This window comes from Nicotiana tomentosiformis, chromosome 8 (assembly GCF_000390325.3).
Source record: "Nicotiana tomentosiformis chromosome 8, ASM39032v3, whole genome shotgun sequence".
NCBI classification, from domain to species: domain Eukaryota; kingdom Viridiplantae; phylum Streptophyta; class Magnoliopsida; order Solanales; family Solanaceae; genus Nicotiana; species Nicotiana tomentosiformis.
The window spans coordinates 9,359,490-9,380,511 of record NC_090819.1 but is presented as its reverse complement, the minus strand read 5'-3'; the positions used below and the strand labels follow the sequence as shown (position 1 = coordinate 9,380,511).

General features: G+C 37.0%; 2 protein-coding genes across 2 annotated transcripts; both read right to left on the bottom strand.

Moving 5' to 3' along the window:
* Positions 1–443: 443 nt before the first annotated feature.
* On the bottom strand, positions 444–6,280 carry LOC104089828 (glyceraldehyde-3-phosphate dehydrogenase GAPCP2, chloroplastic). Its single transcript, XM_009594817.4, has 14 exons — positions 5,999–6,280; positions 5,420–5,517; positions 5,203–5,270; positions 5,074–5,112; positions 4,715–4,815; positions 3,913–4,025; positions 3,725–3,824; positions 3,480–3,626; positions 3,327–3,387; positions 3,146–3,243; positions 2,875–3,017; positions 2,709–2,792; positions 878–967; positions 444–742 (listed from the first exon to the last, which is right to left on the bottom strand). Exons 1-14 carry the CDS (start codon positions 6,056–6,058, stop codon positions 688–690), a joined length of 1,257 nt encoding a protein of 418 aa, XP_009593112.1. The 5' UTR covers positions 6,059–6,280; the 3' UTR covers positions 444–687.
* A 2,778-nt stretch (positions 6,281–9,058) lies between these two features.
* Positions 9,059–15,344, bottom strand: LOC104089829 (DEAD-box ATP-dependent RNA helicase 36). The gene is made up of 6 exons (XM_009594818.4): positions 14,562–15,344; positions 13,173–13,495; positions 12,411–12,614; positions 12,248–12,329; positions 10,552–10,650; positions 9,059–9,705 (listed from the first exon to the last, which is right to left on the bottom strand). The coding sequence occupies exons 1-6, from the start codon at positions 15,171–15,173 to the stop codon at positions 9,550–9,552; spliced, it is 1,476 nt and encodes a 491-aa protein (XP_009593113.1). The 5' UTR covers positions 15,174–15,344; the 3' UTR covers positions 9,059–9,549.
* Between the last annotated feature and the right edge of the window lie 5,678 nt (positions 15,345–21,022).

Below are 21,022 nucleotides of genomic sequence, written 5' to 3'. Positions count from 1 at the left end.
CAGGGATGCTTAGCGCCCAAGCTAACCATCTCGACTGATCGATCGGAATGAAACCGATTAATATGGAACTGCTAAAGATGGAAAAAACGCAAGGAACGAAGTTGTGAGAAAGTCCCGTGACATCCAAGTTTGATTTTCGAAATGAAAGATTGAGCAGCTGCTGAAGATGGAGCTGCAGAGGGTAGTTCCGGTAAGAGAGAGAAAGTTTGATTGATAAGGGCATTCTGTGAATGGAGGAATTGGCACAAATCTGATCTGAAGTAATGTGTTGCCGCGAATCGGCTGAAAGAGTTTCAATAGGCCAGGAAACCATTTCCGCTAAAGAGTTCTCTATTGCAATGTTTTTTGGCGGGTCGCTGCTCATCCTACTCTAAGGAAAATACTACTACTACTATAATATGAATTTACCAGTTTAGCAGGTTATTTCTCAGTGAGAATGAGACTAATGCAACACCTGACACAACTATTGTGCCCTCCTTTTAAAGAAACAAAAATGTCCACCTCTGGCCGATGCATCAAGTGTATATAATCACATCCTTGACGAAAAAGTGTAAAAAATCATACATGTCCAACTATTTATTATTTTTAACTGACTCCATAACCAAAATGGAGCATTATAACTCCATAACTTTTTCAAATACAAATTGTTGCTTGCGCCAAATTTTGCAGTAGCTCCTATCTTGTATTTTAATTGGTGGCTGCTACCAACGCCATGTGCTCTATGAGGTCCAACACTCGGTTGCTGCAAAGATTTAAAGTCCAGTAGAACCATGTCAGTTCTGTGCTATAGGGGTATGGACAAGTTTTTAAGTTTATTTTATCACAGCTTTTTTTTTTTGGGTGGGGGTTGTTAGGGATAAAAGACAAAAGTTCATACCTGTAACCCCACTCGTTGTCATACCAGGAGACAAGCTTCATGAATGAGTTGTTCAGGCCCATACCAGCTTTAGCATCAAATATGCTCGACCTACACATCAGATCAATAAATAAGTAATTCAGCATAACTTCAATCAGCAAATTGATAGTATAATTCACAGTTAATACTATTTGCAGATGTGTCCACTTATATCCTACACAAGTCACTGCCGCCTCACTTAAAATCTGGGATTGTGCAACTCTGTTTGGTAGAATTTTGTCTCCGGGATAAGTTATACCACAATTTTGGTATTATTTTTATACCAGATTTAATGCGGGATAGCTAATCCAGGGATAAAACAACCAAAAGACAAAACTATCACTCTCCCAAACTCTTCTTCCAAAGTCCTAGAAGAAGACCAAGGTTAAATTGAAAATAAAAATCTATCCAAATTTATCTGTCACAAATCCAAACACATGTTTTATATTATACCTCGTATATCCTATTCTTAATCCAAAACATTTACCAAAAGAAGTATTCCACTAGATAATCCCATTATTATTTAATCTCCGTATTATAATCCCCACAATATCATCCTGACCCCATTTTATATTACCACCCATCATTTTTCTTCTAATAATTATAGTTTATATTACCACTTAATGATAGTTGTCGTTACTTTCTTAGGGGGAAATTTTCTCTTGTTAATAAATCAGTCTAGCATCATATTCAAAATTTTGTGTTGTTTATTCAGCAGAATTTAATGTTTAAAAAAATAAATATATAAATAAATAAAAAGTTGAGATGTTATTCTCTTATGCTTAAGGTCAGAAATGTCTGATAGAAATGCACCAGAAGCTCGTGCTCCTTTATTCAGATGAACTCGTTCATATCCTCTTTGTCAGGAAAAATTTATGTAGCTGAGAAGAGGAGAGTATATCAACCTTTATACTCTTGCATATCTAAGACCAAATTTATTTCTTTGGGGTAACTTATCTAAGACCAAAACTTTTTGAGAAGACAAAAGTTCTCCTTTGTGCTGGATTATAATTATATACAGTATAAAATTACTTAAAAGAAACAAAAAAGGATAGACATTATGCTTTGACGCATAATTTACTGAATTATAGTGAAAAATCTTCCACTTCCACAAAAATTAAAAAAAGAGAACAAACTCCCATCCAACTCCATTGATAATCTCCGCAGAAAGAGGAACCTCCTGCTTTCCTCTAGTAATGTTTCAGGGTAACCACCAATTCCTTATGGCTTTAGAATGAGATGTTAAGATCATGGTTTTTAAACCAAGATATTCCCGAGGGTTGGCTGGCGCATGGTTCGAAACTCAATGGATAATATGCGCCTGCCTTTCTACCCTTCTCCACTTAAATACCCAAATTTTGTTTATGGTAGGGTTTGAACTCGTGACGTGAGCCTAACCAATACTTCACGCACTACACTCTTACCACTAGAACAAGCCCTTGGGTCAGATCATGAATAATTTTACAGATACACATTCAAAGAAGGGACTGCAGCGTGCAGGTGATATTTGTTTCTACAGTTTTTTTTAAAAAATATATTTCTGTTTTTACAGTTCTTTTGGGTTCAAGAATCTGGAAATCTTTGAGCAGCAGAGGTCTGTTCAGGGGCAATAATAGAGGGATAATTTTCCCACTGCCATTTAACATGTTTTACATTGATCTGGTCAAAGGTGCTATAGGAGACAGAAATCCAGAAGCAGTCAGACATTATTAGTTTCTGAAGCACATTAGATGTAAAGCCTCCAAGGCATGTAGGTGAATGATCCCTAAGAGCAGTGTGTCAGAGATCAAAAGAGAAGAGTGCACAAATCTACCTGGAATCGCCAACAAAATCATTTGAGACAACATCCTCGTCTGTGTAACCCAAAATGCCTTTAAGTGGACCCTCCGATGCATACCTAGAGCAACAACAAACACCAAATTAGGCAAAGTAGCCTCATTAAGCAAGAGGCAGATATATAGAGCATATAGAAGGCATACTTTATTGCTGCTTTCACATCATCATAAGAAGCACTCTTCTCTAGCCGACAAGTCAAGTCCACAACAGAGACATTAGGTGTTGGAACGCGGAAAGCCATTCCAGTGAGCTTCCCATTCAATTCTGGCAGAACTTTACCTACTGCCTATAATTCAAAATAGGAAGATTAGTCTTCCATCAGAGCCACAAACTTGCCCCTCTCCCCGCAACCCAATAATGGAAAGAAGAGGGAAACAGAAAGAGAAAATAATATATCTAGAACTTATGTAATACCTTCGCAGCACCAGTTGAACTAGGGATAATGTTCTGTCCTGCACCACGGCCTCCTCGCCAATCCTTCATCGATGGCCCATCAACAGTCTTTTGGGTAGCTGAATACGACGTTAATTTAAATTTAACATAGTAAGAATGAAAAAACACGGTTTACACATGTGTTAAGAAAGAAGAGACATACCTGTTGTTGCATGCACAGTTGTCATTAATCCCTCAACAATGCCAAACTCCTCATGAACCACCTGCAACAAGCACAGCATGGGAAAGACCGTCAGAAGTGGACGGCAAGCGAATCATGCGTGGCTGTTCAATTAAGCAAGTTCTTAAGCCAAACCTTGGCAAGGGGAGCAAGGCAATTGGTAGTACAGCTAGCATTAGAAACAACATCCATGGTGGTTTTGTAAGTTCTCTCATTCACTCCTACCACGAACATAGGTGCATCAGCTGATGGAGCTGAGATTACGACCTTTTTTGCACCACCCTGCACAATCAACCAAGAAGTATCAACATGAAGAGCTGCACGAAAAAGGAGGCGGGCAAGGAAAGAGCACTTAAGGCTAACAATAGCATGTTCTCGACCTTCTTATGTGTTGAGGCCTTCTCAACAGTTGTGAAGACACCAGAAGATTCAACAACATAATCTGCACCTAAATCGCCCCATGGAATATCTGCGGGATCCCTGCATCAAGAGAACTTTGCATTAGCGATAGCAATAAACTAACTTCATTTATTTCATTGTTCTTAGACTTTTCCCTCAACTGTCATACCTTTTGCTACTGACTTTAATCTGCTTCCCATTGATTTCCAAAGTAGACTCATCCAGGACACTGATGGATGAGTTGTAGACCCCGTGCGTGGAGTCATACTTGAACATGTAAGCCTAAAACGAATGAACAGCAAATGTTACGGCTTTAACCCAGAAAGTTCCACTCTTTTTTTTGATATGGTAAACTCAACAAAACCCCTGCTCAGAAGCTAAACGGTGGCTCTTTCCCTGTTTCCCACTTTACTCCCTTGGTGATAAATTGTAGTTAAGAGTGTCTTCACTACTAGGATATACCTCCCTTGTCAGTTACACCCAAGAAGACCGGAAATCTACTTGTGAAAGTACGTAAAGAATGATAGAGAACGGAGCTATTGAGCAGGAATGAAAGGCTTCAGCTCCATCAGAAGATGAAAGCATCAAATAGACCACAAAAGGAGGAAGTGATTCATAAATACAAAGCCAAAAAAGAAAAAAGAAAAATCTGGTGATCTTATGCTAGGTTTGCATTTTTACCAGTTATTGTTTGGAGACAGCACAAAATATTTGTTTAAAGGAAGTGCTTTTTAAATGTATCCTTATTTTATATATCAGGAACTCCAGTCACTTGGCAACCCTTCCTATTCAGATGCCAATACTTAAAGTTTGACATCATAACATCAGCAGTAAGTCATGGAAATATAAATTTTTTTTCTGAGAGATGTAAACTTTCTTTCTGATGAACTTATATAACATGGGAGCTTAACTATACCAATCCCAATTCCATTCAGAATCAAACACCACAACTTCATGAGATATATTCTTACCATGTACTTTGCATCAATGAATGGGTCATTAACTGCCACAACTTCAATATCATCCCTGAATGTTGCAATTCGTAATACCAATCTCCCAATCCGTCCAAAACCTGCAAGGCTTTAACATTTTAGACATGCATATAATGTGATGTTCTGCAAGAACTGTATATGAACACACACACACAAAAGAAATCAAATCATCCATCCACATTATCCAAAAAGCGGCAGCAGAAGGTTAAATATGATTTGATGAGCTTATAAAAGGGAAAGAAAATCAAGAGACATCAGAAATGAAGCCTGCTAACGTTTTTAACCCCAGAACCTTGAGAAATACATAATCCAGAGCAAAGAAAAACAGAGCAACATACCATTTATACCAATCCTTGTCTTCCCACTGGTCCGTGACTCTGAGCAAATGCCAAACAGATTGGAGCATCTTAGCAACAGGTTTTATCATCAATTCAGAAGGTTTAAGCTAAAAGTGTAAGAAGCCTTACTTGGAACTGTTGGGGGCAACTCAGTAGCAGTTGCTCTAACGGGTTGAATGCTGCCGGCACCAGATTTTCTGCAGGTTTAGTTTTTTTACATCAGCTACAGGAAAATATTCGCATTTTTATCTGCTTCTTTTCACTAAGGTAGTAAGGGAAGTCGAGGACAGTAAAACAAAATTAAATGATGCTAAGGGACACAGAAAGAGAACGGTTTTCACTCAACTGTAAGGACGAACATTGCATGACTGAGACAGCATCTCCGAAGATGGACGATTGTAATTTGACAGAGTTGGCACTCTGATGAAGACCTGCACATGATACCTGAACAGATGCATCCAAAGTCAAAAACTTCCATTAATTCATAAACTAGATTAAAACCACAAGGAAAATAATAGGCATGCCGGACAGCAAGCTTATATACAATGTAAACCATTCAAATACAGCATCTTAAACTGCACGAAGAACAAACCAAAACCCAACTCAGCTGAAGCAAAATTCATCAAAAAATGCATAAAGTTCCTTTTTTTAAAAAAAAAATCAGATCGACGGTAAAGTGTTGACAAAGACAAGAATCAGATATTTAGCTTTAGATCTTTTTAATGATATTAGAAAGTCTGTAAAGGAAAAAGGAAGATAGCAAAGTAAACGAATCGGGAGGAAAAGTTAGAGTGAGAAAGTAGAGAAAGAGAAGTAAAATTCAGAAGACAAAACAGGAGTTGACGGAAATGAAACAACGTAAGGCATAATAAATTTGGATCAAAATTACAGCATATATATTCAGTGTCAGATTTGATTAATTTACCTGGGAACGACGGGAAGGTCGAACAAAGGAGGCGGTAGGTTTGAGAAGAGAAGAGGCCATTGATTCAGGAAAATACGAAGAGTCTCCTGAGGTTGGTGAGTCTGAGTGCGTGCCTGCGCGTGTATGTATATGTGTATGTATTGTATATCTATATATAGTATGCAAAACCCTAGAGCGAGAGAGAGGGAAAGAGAGAGAGAGAGAAGAAAGAGCAGAGAAAAGGCTTATGTCTGCGAATATTAAAATGAGAAGGGGAGCGGAGATTCTAAAGAATAAGCAGTTGGTTGTACAGTACAGAGACCTACTAACCAGCAACGGAGGGGGAAAGTTTACTATAACAGGATGGGCCGGGCCGGGCCGGGCGCGTATCTCCTTTTCTGGTCATTATACTCATTATCGTGGCACGGGCTAGCTATTTTCGGATTGGTAATCGAAAAATAATCAATATTTGTAAAGTCATTAAAAATAGTTGTTGTTTTGCTGAACACGGAAAGTTTCAGCATAATATGCGGTACTATGGAGCTCATGCGTATAAACTTCCAACATATTATGTTGGAAATTCAGCACACGACAAGTTTTATTATAATATACGAGATTATAAAACTCTTGCATATAAACTTTCAACATATTATGTTGGAAGTTCATATGTAAAAAAAAAATTGACTTCAGCATATTATGCTAGAACTAGAATATTTTCGGATTTTTAAGAGTGTTTTTGTTCAGATTTTATCTTTGCATAAAAATTGGCTAAAATGTACCTTTGAAACTATGGTTATTTTTCAATTACCAATTGTAAATATGGCTATTTCTAATTTTTACCCCTTTTCTTTTTGAAAGTTTATGTGGGCGTTTGGACGTAAGAATTATAAAATTTCTGAAAAAAGGTGAAAACAATTCAAACGAAAATGATATTTGAAAATTAGAGTTGTATTTGGACATGAATAAAATTTTGAGTTGTTTTTGATTTTTTGTGAAGGATATGAAATAAAAAAAAATTAAAAAATAATTTTTTGGAGTTTTAAAATTTTTTGAAAAATTTCAAAATTCATCTTCAAATGAAAATTGAAAATTTCATGGCCAAACAATGATTTTGAAAAAAAGTATTTTTTCGGAAAAGAGTGAATTTATTTTACGGAAAAGGGCCAAAAATGCCCTTAAACTATTTGAAATAGCTCAAAAATGTCATTCGTTTATTTTTTGTACAAAAAATATCTATGTTGTCTATATTTTGGACCACAAATGCACTTAAACCGTTAGTCTTGCCATTGAAGGTGGCATGGCAGTCCAACTGGGTTAGATTTGCTTGCATGGCCATCCACCTAAGCAATCCAGCATTGCAAACTTATATTTTCAGAACAAATAATTTTTGATTTTTTTTTTATTAAAATACAAAATCAACAATTATTCCGAAAAAGGTAAAAAAAAAATCCAGAAAAATTATTTATTTCAAATTTTTTTATTAAAACATAAAATCAACACTTATTCCGAAATAAGTAAAAAATTCCGAAAAAATAACCCCCAAATATTTATTTTTCCGGAATTTTACTTTTTCGGAATAAGTGTTGATTTTGTATTTTAATAAAAAATTTCGAAATAAATAATTTTTTCGAAAATTTTTCACTTTTTCGAAATAAGTGTTGATTTTCGATTTTAATAAAAATTTCCGAAATAAATAATTTTTCCGAAATTTTTTTTACTTTTTTCGGAATAGGTGTTGATTTTATATTTTAATAAAAAATTCTTTCCGGAATTTTTTTATTTTTTTCGGAATAAGTGTTGATTTTATATTTTAATAAAAAAATTTAGAAAAAAAAATCTGAAAAAATAATTTTATCATGCTGGATTGTTTAGGTGGATTCCTGTAAGCAAATCTAACTCAGTGGGACTGTCATGTCACCTTCAATGGCAAGACTAACGGTTTAAATGCATTTGTGATCTAAAATATAGACGGCAGAGATATTTTTGGTACCAAAAACAAACTGAGGACATGTTTAAGCTATTTTAAATAGTTAAAACGTATTTTTTGGTCCTTTTCCGTTTATTTTATGGCTAAATGGGCCCTTTATATCCGGAAAAGTGTTTGGGCCGGGCCACGTATCTCATTACTGTCGTCTTCTATAACACAAACACATGTCTCAGTTTTCCGAGGTGACAGCTGGGGCCCACCTCCTTGTTCATGACCAGTACTTTTGCTTTTTTGACTTTGTTATTATTTTTTCAGAATATAAAATTATGAAATAATAGAGACCGAAATTGGAAAAAGAGATACGAACGGAGAGGAATAACAAATCGATGAAAGAGGTATTGTTCAATAACAAAATAAGCACAACATTTTGGAAGACAAAATAAAAACACTTGTGCCCAATTTAGTAAGGAAAGAGAGAGGGGGTGACGGTCTGTTCTATGAACTATGAGACAGCCAAAAGGGTCGACAGCCAAAAGGGTCAGGCGGCAACTCCAAGCAACCTTCATGTGATTAATTAGGTACGTAAAATTTAATTAAAAAAGTAAAATAAAAATCATCAATAATATAATAGTCATAAAGGATCATCACATCTGTTTTGTACTATACTTGTATTATATTTCTGATGCTGTCACAAATTCTATTGTGCATTTTCGTACTCTTAAGTTGAGAGTCTTTCAGAAATAATTTTTATACCCCTCCGAAGTAGGGGTAAAGTTGCGTACATTCTAACCTTCTCAGACCCCACTTGTGAGATTTTACTGGGTTGTTGTTCTTGTATAAAGGATCTTCAAAACAAAATTGGAAAAATAATATCGTATAGATATTTATGTGTTATATACAAAAAATATACCTATCTCATGTAAATAGTTTTAGCAGCGAGCTTAAAGTGATTTTTGCCCCCACTAAATTCCTATTTTCCACTATTTACAAACTATCACAGAAATGTTAATCTTCCGTCCATCCCTTAGCCTATGGTTAGTAGTTCTTGAGCTGTCAAAACTCAGCTTACACCTCAATTTCATCTCCATTACATGTTTGAGAGCATGTAATGCACCTCCAGTTCTCATCTTCAATTCATTGTATTCTCTCTTAAATTTTCAAAATTCATGAGATTTTTAAATAGTTAATATTCAGAAATATCAACTATGAACATTCCAGGGGCAGAGATACATTGTTACAAGCCGATTCGTCCAATGTTATCTCGCCCAAAAATTTCACTAAGTGTATGTAAACAATATTTCAAAAACAAATTACATATAGAAATTTTCAGCACAAGCGGTCAAGCTGATTCATTGCCAAAAGAAAGGTTGCAGACCTCATTTCGAGGTTGTTCCTTTCCATTGCTGTCAAGAATGACCAGTTGAGTAATAACGATAAGTTGGACATTAACGAACCTCTTGATCTCTCAAGTTTGATGGTGCAATACTTTAAGAAGAATGTAGAAATTCTCCTTTTTGGCTGATGAGTAGAGAAATAACTCAAAAACTCCACATCTGATAACTAACATGTTCCTCTGTAGCCGCTTGTGCAAAATGCAGCTCCCACAGAAACGTCTGCTATTCGTAAATACATAAGATATTCAATCTTATACGTCTTTTGCTCCTCTTTCTCTTTTCTGCTTTTTATTCCTTCCCTTTCTCTCGTGTTGCATTTTCACTTTCTGAGCTTTACGACTTTCTGCTTTCTCCTCAAAGCCATCATCCATCATCTTCATTGATGCGACACGCCTAGCCTTGTAAACCTTCAATAGAGGAAAAAATTCATGTGAAGCTAAAAGAATTTCAACCACCACTCTGCTTTAAGGAGGGACATCAAAGTGGAATATAAAACTAGTACTATAAACTTTGGGTGTATTTGGTACGACAGAAAGTGACGTAATTTCTTACTAATATTTTCCTGAAAGATGTTTTCCAATATTTGGTAGGAGATTGGAAAATATTTTCTTAAAAATATTTATTAAAGATTGATAATAACATTAGCAAACCGGATATTGTTTTGATGAAGTTTTTGAGTATTAAAAATTGACAATAATGTAAAGTGTTGGTTAAAAGTTAAAAGAATGGATTTGAAACTAAGAGTTGAGATTGTTGCGAAGGACAATGACTTCCACCTAAAGTGAGGGAAGTCAGTTTCCCTCTTTTGGTGGAAAATATTTTCCCTTGAAAAAACTCTATTCTGACAACCAAATATCAGAAGATAACTAATTTTCTGAAAAGTATTTTCTGCCATACCAAACTCACTATTCAAGCATGTGGGTCCTCATTGCATCGAGGTATATTTTTTTTTTTGCATAAAGTGGGTATAAAAGTTGTTTCGGAAACAGCCTCTCTACCCTTCGGGGAAGGGGTAAGGTCTGCGTACACACTAACCTCCCCAGACCCCACACGTGGGATTATACCGGGTTGTTGTTGTTTATGCCATACCAAACGCACCCTTTAGGCATGTGGGTTACTCATTGCATAAAGTTACTCTATACAGGTATTCAGAAACATGAAAACTAGCAAATGATGACATATCCGTTCCTCATATAAACTCATTTAAACTGACCAGACATTTCGGGAAGAAAAAAATGGAGGGGGTTTCTTACCTTTGTGATATCAGCAAGCACCTCATTCTCTTTGCATTCAAATTTCTCCAATTGTTTCCCGAGCACGGCTTCTATTTCATGAATGAGATCCACGTCATTCTGCAACAAGCAATCTTAAAACTAAGCAAAGCTAAAGAAAAATATTATCAGGCTGAAAGTCCAAAAGTTCCTGATTAGTTCCAAGACAAAGAAAACATTCATAAAAACACAGCACATGTCGCCATTGACGTACCCCTTTTCCATGATATGGGTAAGTAAGCTTGAGAAAATCAAAGGAAGAGGGAACGACTTCAGTCAGAGAGAAGCAGCACTAGTACTGAATCACACTATTAGTAACACATCCTTTTGACTAAAGGTCGGTCAATTCAATTTCTTCATTTCCAACTTAACCCCACTTCTCTTCTTCTCCCTTTATTGGATGGACTATGACCCAAAATCTCACTGTCAGGTGTTTCTAGTAGATCTAATTGTGGAGTGAGGAAATTGGAACAATACATGATGCACTAAGATGAAGGCAAACTTGCAATTGAAGGAGAAACTACATATCAAAGTAAAGCTGAGTTGTTTGAGAACTTGAAGAACCCACAATGAGCTACTAACCAAAAATCAGGAGGCAAGTTTGATTGGTAGAAAAGCTCACTCATGAATTGACTGGGAAAGAAGATGAGCTTGTTGTCACGAAATAATCCTACGGAGCAATTGAGCCAAAGCTAAAGGAAAAGCAGACCGCTGTGAAGCATCTAGGCTCTACAGATCATACGCTTCGAGCTGACTATGTGAGATGCTATGAAATGTGAAGCAGAGAATAGACGGTTGGCATTGGCTTTAGACGGTGCTAATGCAACCAACATCGATCAAGAGCAACAGATTTGTTCTCTTAAACAAGAAATTGAGGTGCTAAGGGAGTTTGCAATGACTTCACAGAAGAAAACATCCTCAGAAGCTGAAAGAGAACCAAAGCATGCAAAGAGTTGAGAAACAAGGATGCATGCTACTGGAGATGGAAGAAGAAAGCAGTAAGCTCGTGGATCAACTAAAATGGAGGAAAAGTTCAGTCATCTGGAGGAGGCTCATGGAAAGTCAGGCAACAACTTCAAAAATGTGAAGAAGAGAATAAAGCGCTGGCATTGGCTTTAGATGGTGCTAATTCAACTAATATGGATCAAGAGCAGTGATTCATTCTCTCAAACAAGAAATTGAAGGGTCAAGGAAATTTGTATCGGCTTCACATAAGCAGTCCTAACAAACTGGGAAGAAACCTAATGCACCCAAAAAGCTGAAGACAAATTGATGACATGCTATGTCAACATAAATGGAAAAAGGAAACGTTCAATCATCTGGAAGACACTCATAACAGCTTCGAAAACATAAAGAAGATAATACATGACTGGAATTGGCTTTAGATGGTGAATACACCTGGGTACCTGCATCTTCCATCAATACAGCTATCAAGTAACTCCGCCACCAAAGCACAGTCAAACAGGGAGAAATAACCAATTATGATTTCATTTCTTTCAGTTGTTCCATAAAAATACAGATACCCACTTATTGCTAGTTTAATTTATTGATGTGTTCTGAACATTCCGTGACAGGCATTTCTACAAACAACCATTCCTGGTACGGGCAGATATTTCCGGCCATACTACTCAGATCTGAAAAACCCTAGCGGCAGAAAAGAATTCTGTCGAGTTCTCACCTGAGTGATAAAGCTGACAGCAAGTCCACCTCGTCCAGCTCTTGCCGTACGTCCAACACGATGAACATAATCCTGTGGATACCTGCAGCGAACAATCGCTACATTTAACACATCAAACTCTTTTTGATTAACTTGTAATGGAAATATCCAATTAAACTCAAACCTTGGGATGTCATAATTTATCACCAGATCAACCGTCGGAATGTCTAAACCGCGACTGGCAACATCAGTAGCAACCAATATTGGGACCTGCCCAGATTTGAATTTATGAAGTGCAGAAAGCCTCAGTGACTGGGACTTGTATGAATGCAATGCCGCAGCATCCATTTCGAGTTCTTCCAATAACAAACCCAAAAGCTGACAGCACCTAGTCAAAATAGTATAATATAACTGTAAACGTCCAGAAAATCATCAACTTCCTCTTTCTTTTTTTATTTACATGCCTTAGTGCTGCACATACTTTCACTTACTGGAATAAAGGAAATACGAGAATCTTCCAGATTAATTAGATAGATGCTAGAAGTATGAAAAGATTTTTTTTGTTTCATTTATAAATTTTGGTGCAATAGTTGGTCTTGGTAGATGAAAGTAGTTGAATCACGCCCTTTTTACATACTCCTCACAATGATTGGGCTGCTATTAATGAAAGGATTACTTGAATTTTCATTTTTAAAGAAACTGTATAGCAGGCCACTAAAAACATATATACATATATATATATATGTATGTTAAGTAAACTTTTGAGTTTTTGGTTTTATGTCTTCTAAACCAGAAAGTTAAACTTTGTTTTCTTGTCGTTTTGCAGGTGTGGCCATCTTAAAGTTGAATAAAACCTCAAGAAAAGGTCTCCTGAGATAAAACCAACACTTCTTTATAGAAATTTAATTAGTAAAATGAGTTTATAGGGCTTCAAAAAGAATTGTACCTGCAGGTGGAAACAAAAATGATGGCAGAGCGAACACCCAAATCTTCGAGTTTGGATAAAATGTATTGCAGATAGACATCCTTCACATTCTTGGGAATAAAAATGTACTGCTGCTTAAGCGACTCTACCGTCTTGAATCCCTCATATGCCTCATAGAAATACGCGTTGTTTGCAGAAAGTTCAAGTAGTGTCTGTAGGTTGCTAGTCATTGTTGCAGAGAATAGAAGAGTTTGTCGATTATTTGGCAAGCACTGAAATATTGCCCTTAATTCCTCTTCAAACCCTACGTCTAGAACTCTATCTGCTTCATCCAACACAAGGAACTGAAAGGCAACATAGAGATAAGCGTTCACAATTGGAGAGGAAGACTATCCATGTGGTTTAGTATGTGTATTTGCTAATATTAGACTAATTTCACAGTAACGAAGCCTAACAGGAACATGGGACTATAAGGAAATAAAGGAATGAACTTTCACCCTTCAGGCATGAAGCACAGAGTCATAAAAACAGAAGACAAATAGAAGAAGAGGTATTTGCCTGCTTAGGCAAATAACTGCTGCTTTGCTGGTCTCTATAGAAAATGAAGTGTGTCTAAAACTTCATCGTTCCTTAGCAAACAGCCTATTCTGGCTCTTATTGAATGAGATAAAAATAGATCTGGATGGCTCAAAGATGATCATTACACAATTCAAAACGTACAATCTGCCTTGGTGCTATATGCATGTTCATTCTCAAAAAGTCTTATAGTTTTTACCAGCCTTTTGATGAACCAAGGCACAAAAGATGTTAGTCCTATGAAGCTTTACCAGAACTTTCGTGTACCCACATATCAATATACTTCTACGACATTACTTATCAAAGAGAAAAAAGAGTTTTTTATAATAAGGGTTCTTTTGAATTGTATTTGACAAAAACCAGCACTGTAATAATGCACTAACTTATCCAACTCTTCCGACATGCATTCTTAAAAAGAATCTCCCTGAAAATGAACACATTTTTGGCACCCAAGGGTGTGGCCTAGTGGTAACCATGAGGTATCAGGTTCAAATCCCAGTGGACGCAAAAAAGCTAGGTGATTTCTTCACATCTATCCAAGCCTTGGTGGATAGAGTTATCTGGTACCTGTTGTTGCTGGTGGGAGATGGCAGGTATTCCGTGGAATATTAGTCGAGGTGCGCAAAAGGTGGTCCGAACACCACGGTTATCAAAAAAAAAAAAAAAAATTTGACCTTGTTCGTTAATTCTTTAGCTATAATAATAGAATTCTAAGAAATCCTCAACTAACCTCACATTATAGGATCTGAATTCATAGCTGAGTTTACCAGAAAAAAGTTACTACTACATCAGAACTAGCAACCTTAAGAGAGAACTGAAAGGAGCTGCTTTTACCTTAGTTCTGGAGAAGACGGGGGGAATATCAGGATTCTGTTCAATGAGAACCTTAATCCTACCGGGAGTAGCTATGACCACGTGCGGTCTTTGCATCAGAGTCTTGGTCTGGGTTATCATATCCATACCTCCCACCACCACAGCGCACCGCAAATTCAAGCAGGAACCCAAGGCCCGAAACTGCTCTGCCAGCTGGAAAGCGAGCTCGCGCGTGGGTGTGATCACCAAACAGGACACTCCGTAAGGATCTTCAGCAAGGCGGTGGAGAATGGGCAATGCAAACGCCGCCGTTTTACCACTACCGGTCTGAGCTAAACCTAATACATCTTGGCCGGAGAGGATTCTAGGGATGCAGTGGTGCTGTACAGGTGTTGGCTTTTTCATGCCCAGTTCTTTACAGGTTTGGACTGCCCATTCGGCGAGGCCCAAGTCGGAGAAGGTGATGTGATTAGGTGTGGGACTAGAGTTGGTCTCCTTGAGAAGCTGCTGCTTGGGGTTTTCGGCGGCGGCGACGGCGGCTGGGGCAGGAACCGGGTTTCGGGTCGTGGGTTTAGTTTTGCGGGAGAATAAGGGGAAGTTTTGATCTACAAGAACTTGTTCTTCGTATTCCATTGCTGAATTAGAGTAATCAAAGTGAGTGCTTTTTAGGTTTCCAAGAGAAATTCTGATGAACCCTAAGCCTGCTACTTATTTTGTAATTTGTAAAGAGAAGCATATTAAAGCATAGAGTAGTTATGTTGTTTATAAGTTATAACCCAAATATTGGAGAAAGCTTGTGAAGCTATGGTAGAGAGGAAGAAGAAAAAGAAATGGGTTAGGGCAAGGGAAGGGTATTTTAGGGAATTCAAGAAAAAACATATACGTATAATAAAGTAACACTCTCTTTGAATCATTGTCGGCTAAGGGAAAGTTCACAGTAAAATACCATTTACCGGGATTTCAATCGAGATACCTGAACAGTGCATTAGTTCATTCTCGAGTTCTTGAATCTGAGTGTAATGGTATGATAAATTTATTTCTTCGCATTTTTGACAATAAATCAGAATTCTTGTGGAGAATAGGCAAATATACGAGATTATATTGCCCAGCACATATGATTCGATTAAGATCTGAATAATCAGGAATCCTATTTTCTTTTTACCAGAAAAATTCAAACTAAATAATTTTTGTCTCGCCTGATCGTTGGTTACTGAGATGTTAGAAGTATATCTTCGCTTGCCGAAAAGAGAATACGCATTCATTTGATCCCGATCCTTGTGGATCGAAAGGTAGACTAGACTGGACATACACGGCTCTCCTAATAATATCCATAAATGGCTTGTTTTTGGTAATAGATGAACATTACCGTATGCTATTTAGAGATGTTTTTATTCTTTAATTACTGTTTAAAATATATTTATTTTTTAGCCAGTACTTAATAATTTTTTACTTGTCCGGACGAAAATACTCATGTGCTAGACATGGGTGCTATGTAATTATTAAGGACATGGTGTCCTTAAATTCATGAATGTTTTGTAAATATTTAAGTACAAAGTGTCGTGTATTTGCACCTTCCGTTGTTAAACTTTAGGACATCATGTCCTTAACTTCATATGTGCTATGTAAATATTAAGGACATGGCGTCTTTAACTTCATGTGTGTTGTGTAAATGTTAAGTAAACCATGTCCTTAATATTTACACAACACTCATGAAGAAAGGGTAAAAACATCCTTTCGTATTAATTTTAATAGAGTAGTGGCTATATTTGCTCAGTATTAAAAATACTAGATAAAAATTAAATAACATGTTAAAAAGTGGCTATCCCACGCCATTTCTACTCTTTTTATAATGTACGTTTGGATAGATTGTATTGTTTGCTGTCGTTAAATAATATTTTATTGTTTGGTTGACTGTATCGTATTGTACTGTAACTAATAAGTTAACTAAAGTATCCTCAATTATTTTAAATATTAAATTTATCAAGAATTACGCATAAAAATAATTTAAGAAAACTCATTTCTACTAATTTATCATCGATTATGTCTTATAAATAGATTAAGCAATAAAATTCAGGCAAATTCTAACAAAATTAGTAGAATAAGCTAATAATATTAAAAACAATAATAAGTACACTTCATTCATAAGTAGGTCGTAATCATAATAATAAAATAAAAAATAAAATGTTAAGTACACTCTATTCAGAATTTAGATCATAAGTAATATTTCCCAACATGACATATAATCCATAACTGAAAAAAGGGACGAAGACAAAAAGGGTTATAGGTTAGATATTTGGAGTTAAAATAAAAAATAAAAAAAAGTAAAGGGTAAAATAGAATTGTGGAATAATAAGTTAGGGCATAATTGAAAAGAAAAATAGGAAACAATCCCACCACACCAAATTGGTTGTTTAAAAAAATGGGACTTTTTATTGTTCCGAAACAATAAATTTAGCAATACAATACAACTAATTTTAACTAAACAGTCAAAACAAACATTATTTTGGGATAACAATACAATACGATATAATGGGTAACAACCATCCAAACAAGTTGTATAGCTTTTGAAGCTTTATGGTTTTGGTTTGTTTTTATTTGTTTTGACATAAAAGTTTTTTTGGAGTTTGTCGAATACGAGAAATTTTATTTTATGTCTCACATGCCAACTCATTTGCTCTGGTGATGGACGTACTGATGCACCACATCCAAGGGGGCGTGTCGTGTGCATGCTATTTGTAGATGATATTGTATTGATTGACGAGACGCGAGACGGTGTGAACGCGCAATTAGAGGTATGGAGGCAGACTTTGAAATCTAAAGGTTTCAAGTTGAGCAGAACCAAGACATAATACTTGGAGTGTAAGTTCAATGGCGAGACTCAAGGAGGGGAAGGGAAGATGAGGCTAGACTCGCATGTCATCTTTAGGAGAATGAGTTTTAAGTACCTTGGGTCTAATATTCAGAGGGATGTGGAGATTGATGAAGATGTCACACATCGCATTGGGGCGAAATTGATGAAATGGAGACTCACTTTCGGTGTTTTGTGTGACAAGAAGGTGCCACCGAAACTTAAGGGTAAGTTCTACAGAGTGGTGGTCAGACCAACGATGTTGTATGGTGCTGAGTGTTGGCCAGTCAAGATCGCTCATGTCCAGAACATGAAAGGTAGCAGAGATGAGGATATTGAGATGGATGTGCGGGGCACACCAGGTTAGATAGAATCAGAAATAAGGTTATTCGCGTCAATGTGGGTGTGGACCTTATTGAGGATAAGATGCGGGAAGCGCGGCTTATGTGGTTTGGTCATATGAAGAGGAGGAGCAAAGATGCCCCGGTAACGAGGCATGAGAGGTTGACATTGGAGGGCCTATGGATAGGCGGAGGTAGGCCAAAGAAGAGGTGGAGAGAGGTGATTAGGCAAGACATGACGTAACTTCAGCTAACCGAATACATGACCATTGATAGGAAGGTATGGAGGTCGAGGATTAGGGTAGTTGTAACAACCCGACCGATCGTTTTGAGTATTACAGCCCCGTACCCCATTTACTGCTCAATTATGCCTTACAGTTGATTTATGACTTGTCGGGTTAGTTAGTTCGGGTCCGAAAAGATTTCGAAGTGAAATGAGACACTTAGTCTCATAATTAAAAACTTAAGTTAAAAAAGTGGACCGGATATTCACTTATGTGTAAACGACCTTGAATTCGAATTGTGATAATTCCAATATCTCTGTATGGTAATTTTGGACGTAGGAACGTATCCGAAAAATTATTTGGAGGTCGGTAGAGGAATTAAGCTTAAAATAGCGAAAGTTGAATTTTTGAAAAGTTTGATTGGGGAGGGGGGGGGAAGGGGGAGGTTACTTTTTTGATATCGGGGCCGAACTCCGATTCTGAAAATTTTAATAGGTCAGTTATGTCATTCATGACTTGTGTGCAAAATTTGAGGTCAATCGGACTTGATTTGATAAATTCCGGCGTCGTTTGTGAAAACTTAAAATTTCAGTTTTCATGAGGATTGAATCTATGTGTGATTCGTGTTTTTAGTATTGTCGGATGTGATTTGAAGACTCGACTAAGTTCGTATGATGTTTTAGGACTTGTTGGTATATTTGGTTGAGGTCCCGGGGGCCTCGGGTGAGTTCCGGGATGGTTTCATATCATTTTTTCTTATTTTGCAACTGCTATAAGTGATATCTGGTATTGTTTTTCGCGAACGCGAAGGGTCTCATGCATTCGCGAATAAGAAATTTGGGAAGCCAACGCGAACGCGAGTGGGCTGACGCGAATGCGAAGAGGAAAAGGAGTTGGGGCTTGCCTGGCGCTAAACCTTCGCGAACGCGAAGGATAGAGGTAGGAAGGCATCGCGAGCGCGAAGCCATGGTCGCGAACGCGATGAGGGCATTTCTGGGTAGAATTAAAAGTTCCAAAACGGAAATTTTGAGTTCATAACACAAAATCAAATTGGGAGCTTGATAAAAGGCGATTTTTGGAGAGATTCTTGCGTGGGTGTTTGGGATGAGTGATTCTTATCCAATTTTGATTAATTTCCATGATTATACCTTTGAATCCATCATTTAATGGGTGAATTAGGTTGGAAATTTTAGAAAACCCCTCTTGGTTTAAATTGAAGATTTGATGGTCGAGTTGAGGTCAGATTTTGATAAAATTAATATGGTTAAACTCGTGGTTGATTGGGCTTTCGGATTTTGTAACTCTTGTCGGGTTCCGAGGCGTGGGCTCCACGGGTATTTTTTGAGCTAAATTTCGGATTTTTATAAAAAATTAGCATTTTCTTATGGAATTAATTCCAATAAATTTTATTTACTGAATCGAATTATTTGTGGCTAGATTCGAGGCGTTTGGAGGCCAATTCGCGAGGAAAAGGCTTAGCGGAATAAGAATTTCACGGTTTGAGGTATGTAATAGTTATAAATCTGATCCTGAGGGTATGAAACCCCGGATTTTTGTGTCATGTGATTATTTTGGAGATGATGCACATGCTAGGTGACGGGCGTGTGGGCGTGCACCGAGGGGATTGTGACTTGGTCCGTTCTGTGAAACTGTAAAGTTGAATAACTTGTTGTTAGCTATATACTCTCTATGTATTGTGGAAATTTAAGTGTAAGTCATGTTAGAAACCATGTTTAGACTATATGTTAGTACTGTTGGGATCCATAGAGGTCGTGCGCATGTTGAATTATCTGCTACATTATTGTTTTGTACTGAGTCACAGTTTACTTGTTTATTTTATCTCAGTCTCTATTGTTCATTATTGATGCATTATATTATTGTTATTTGGGCTGAGTATCATGATTATTGGGAGACCGAGAGACTGGAGAGATTTATGATTGAGTGAGGCCGATGGCCTGATTGTGAGATATTATTATAGCACGTGAGTTGTCCGTGCGGATTCATATATTATTATACTATATCACGTAAGTTATCCGTGCAACACGCGAGTTGTCCGTGCGGATTATAGCGCTTGAGCTGTAGGAGCCCCTCCGGAGTCTATACACCCCAGTGAGCGCGGGTACCCATTGAGCATGAGTGTTAAGGGCTGAGAGCCGAGTGATTGAGCTGTTGTGACGAGTTGTGTGACTGTTGCCCTGAGAGGCTGTACTTATTTTTCATTTGTTGTTGTACTTAGTTACTATTTGTCATTGTTGTGAAACTCTCTGAAAGATTTTATATCTGGATTACATGAACTTGAGCTGTATAAATTGATTTGACTTAAACTGTTGGATTTGAAAGCATGTTTATTCTCTGTTGGAATTACTGAAAATGAACTATAACTGTGTAGCTGGTCACTATCTTCAGTTCCTTATTTATTATTGTTACTTACTAAGTCGGTTGTACTCATACTACACCTTGCACTTCGTGTGCAGATCCAAGTGATCCTGAATACAGTGATGGTTGATTCTTTCACATAGTCGATTTTCTAGAGATTTAGAGGTAGGTGCCATGTTTCGCAAACCTTGTCTCTCCTTCCCTATCTTTTTTTTTGTTTATTGCATTTGGTCTCAGATTATTATAGACCATATTATCCATACTTGTAATATATAGATGCTCATGTACTCAGTGACACCAGGTTTTGGGAAGTGTTCATTTTAGTATTTGTGGGATTTTGTATTGTATTTAAATATTATGTTTTTCAAACTTAAAGGAAATCAAGGGTTATTGATGTTATCGTTTTGCCTAGTATTGAGATAGGCGCCATCACGGCATGTCACATTTTGGGTCGTGACAGTAGTACAATAGATAGTATAGAGTGTTCATAACAGTAGCATTGACACGCAATCTCGCTTTCTGTTGGTAGTAGGTTTTTATGCTTAACCGTTGTTTTCTTTCATTGTTGATCACCTTAGTGTTTTGTTATTTTTATTCTGTTTTTATATGGCTTTTTGGTACTGTCTCTTCTTGTCTATATTTTCATTAATGTGGTGCTTATACTTTCATGAACCGAGGGTCTATTGAAACAAC

What these genes read in the sequence shown, in the direction of transcription:
- LOC104089828 (XM_009594817.4), bottom strand. Translation starts at nt 6,058, where the DNA reads ATGGCCTCTTCTCTTCTCAAACCTACCGCCTCCTTTGTTCGACCTTCC. An exon ending in GTTGCCCCCAACAGTTCCAA is followed by an intron (nt 5,113 to 5,202) that starts GTAAGGCTTCTT and finishes GCATTTGCTCAG; the next exon opens with AGTCACGGACCAGTGGGAAG. An exon ending in GATGTGAAAGCAGCAATAAA is followed by an intron (nt 2,793 to 2,874) that starts GTATGCCTTCTA and finishes TTGTTGCTCTAG; the next exon opens with GTATGCATCGGAGGGTCCAC.
- LOC104089829 (XM_009594818.4), bottom strand. Translation starts at nt 15,173, where the DNA reads ATGGAATACGAAGAACAAGTTCTTGTAGATCAAAACTTCCCCTTATTC. An exon ending in CCGTCTTCTCCAGAACTAAG is followed by an intron (nt 13,496 to 14,561) that starts GTAAAAGCAGCT and finishes GTTGCCTTTCAG; the next exon opens with TTCCTTGTGTTGGATGAAGC. An exon ending in ATTTTTGTTTCCACCTGCAG is followed by an intron (nt 12,615 to 13,172) that starts GTACAATTCTTT and finishes TATTTTGACTAG; the next exon opens with GTGCTGTCAGCTTTTGGGTT.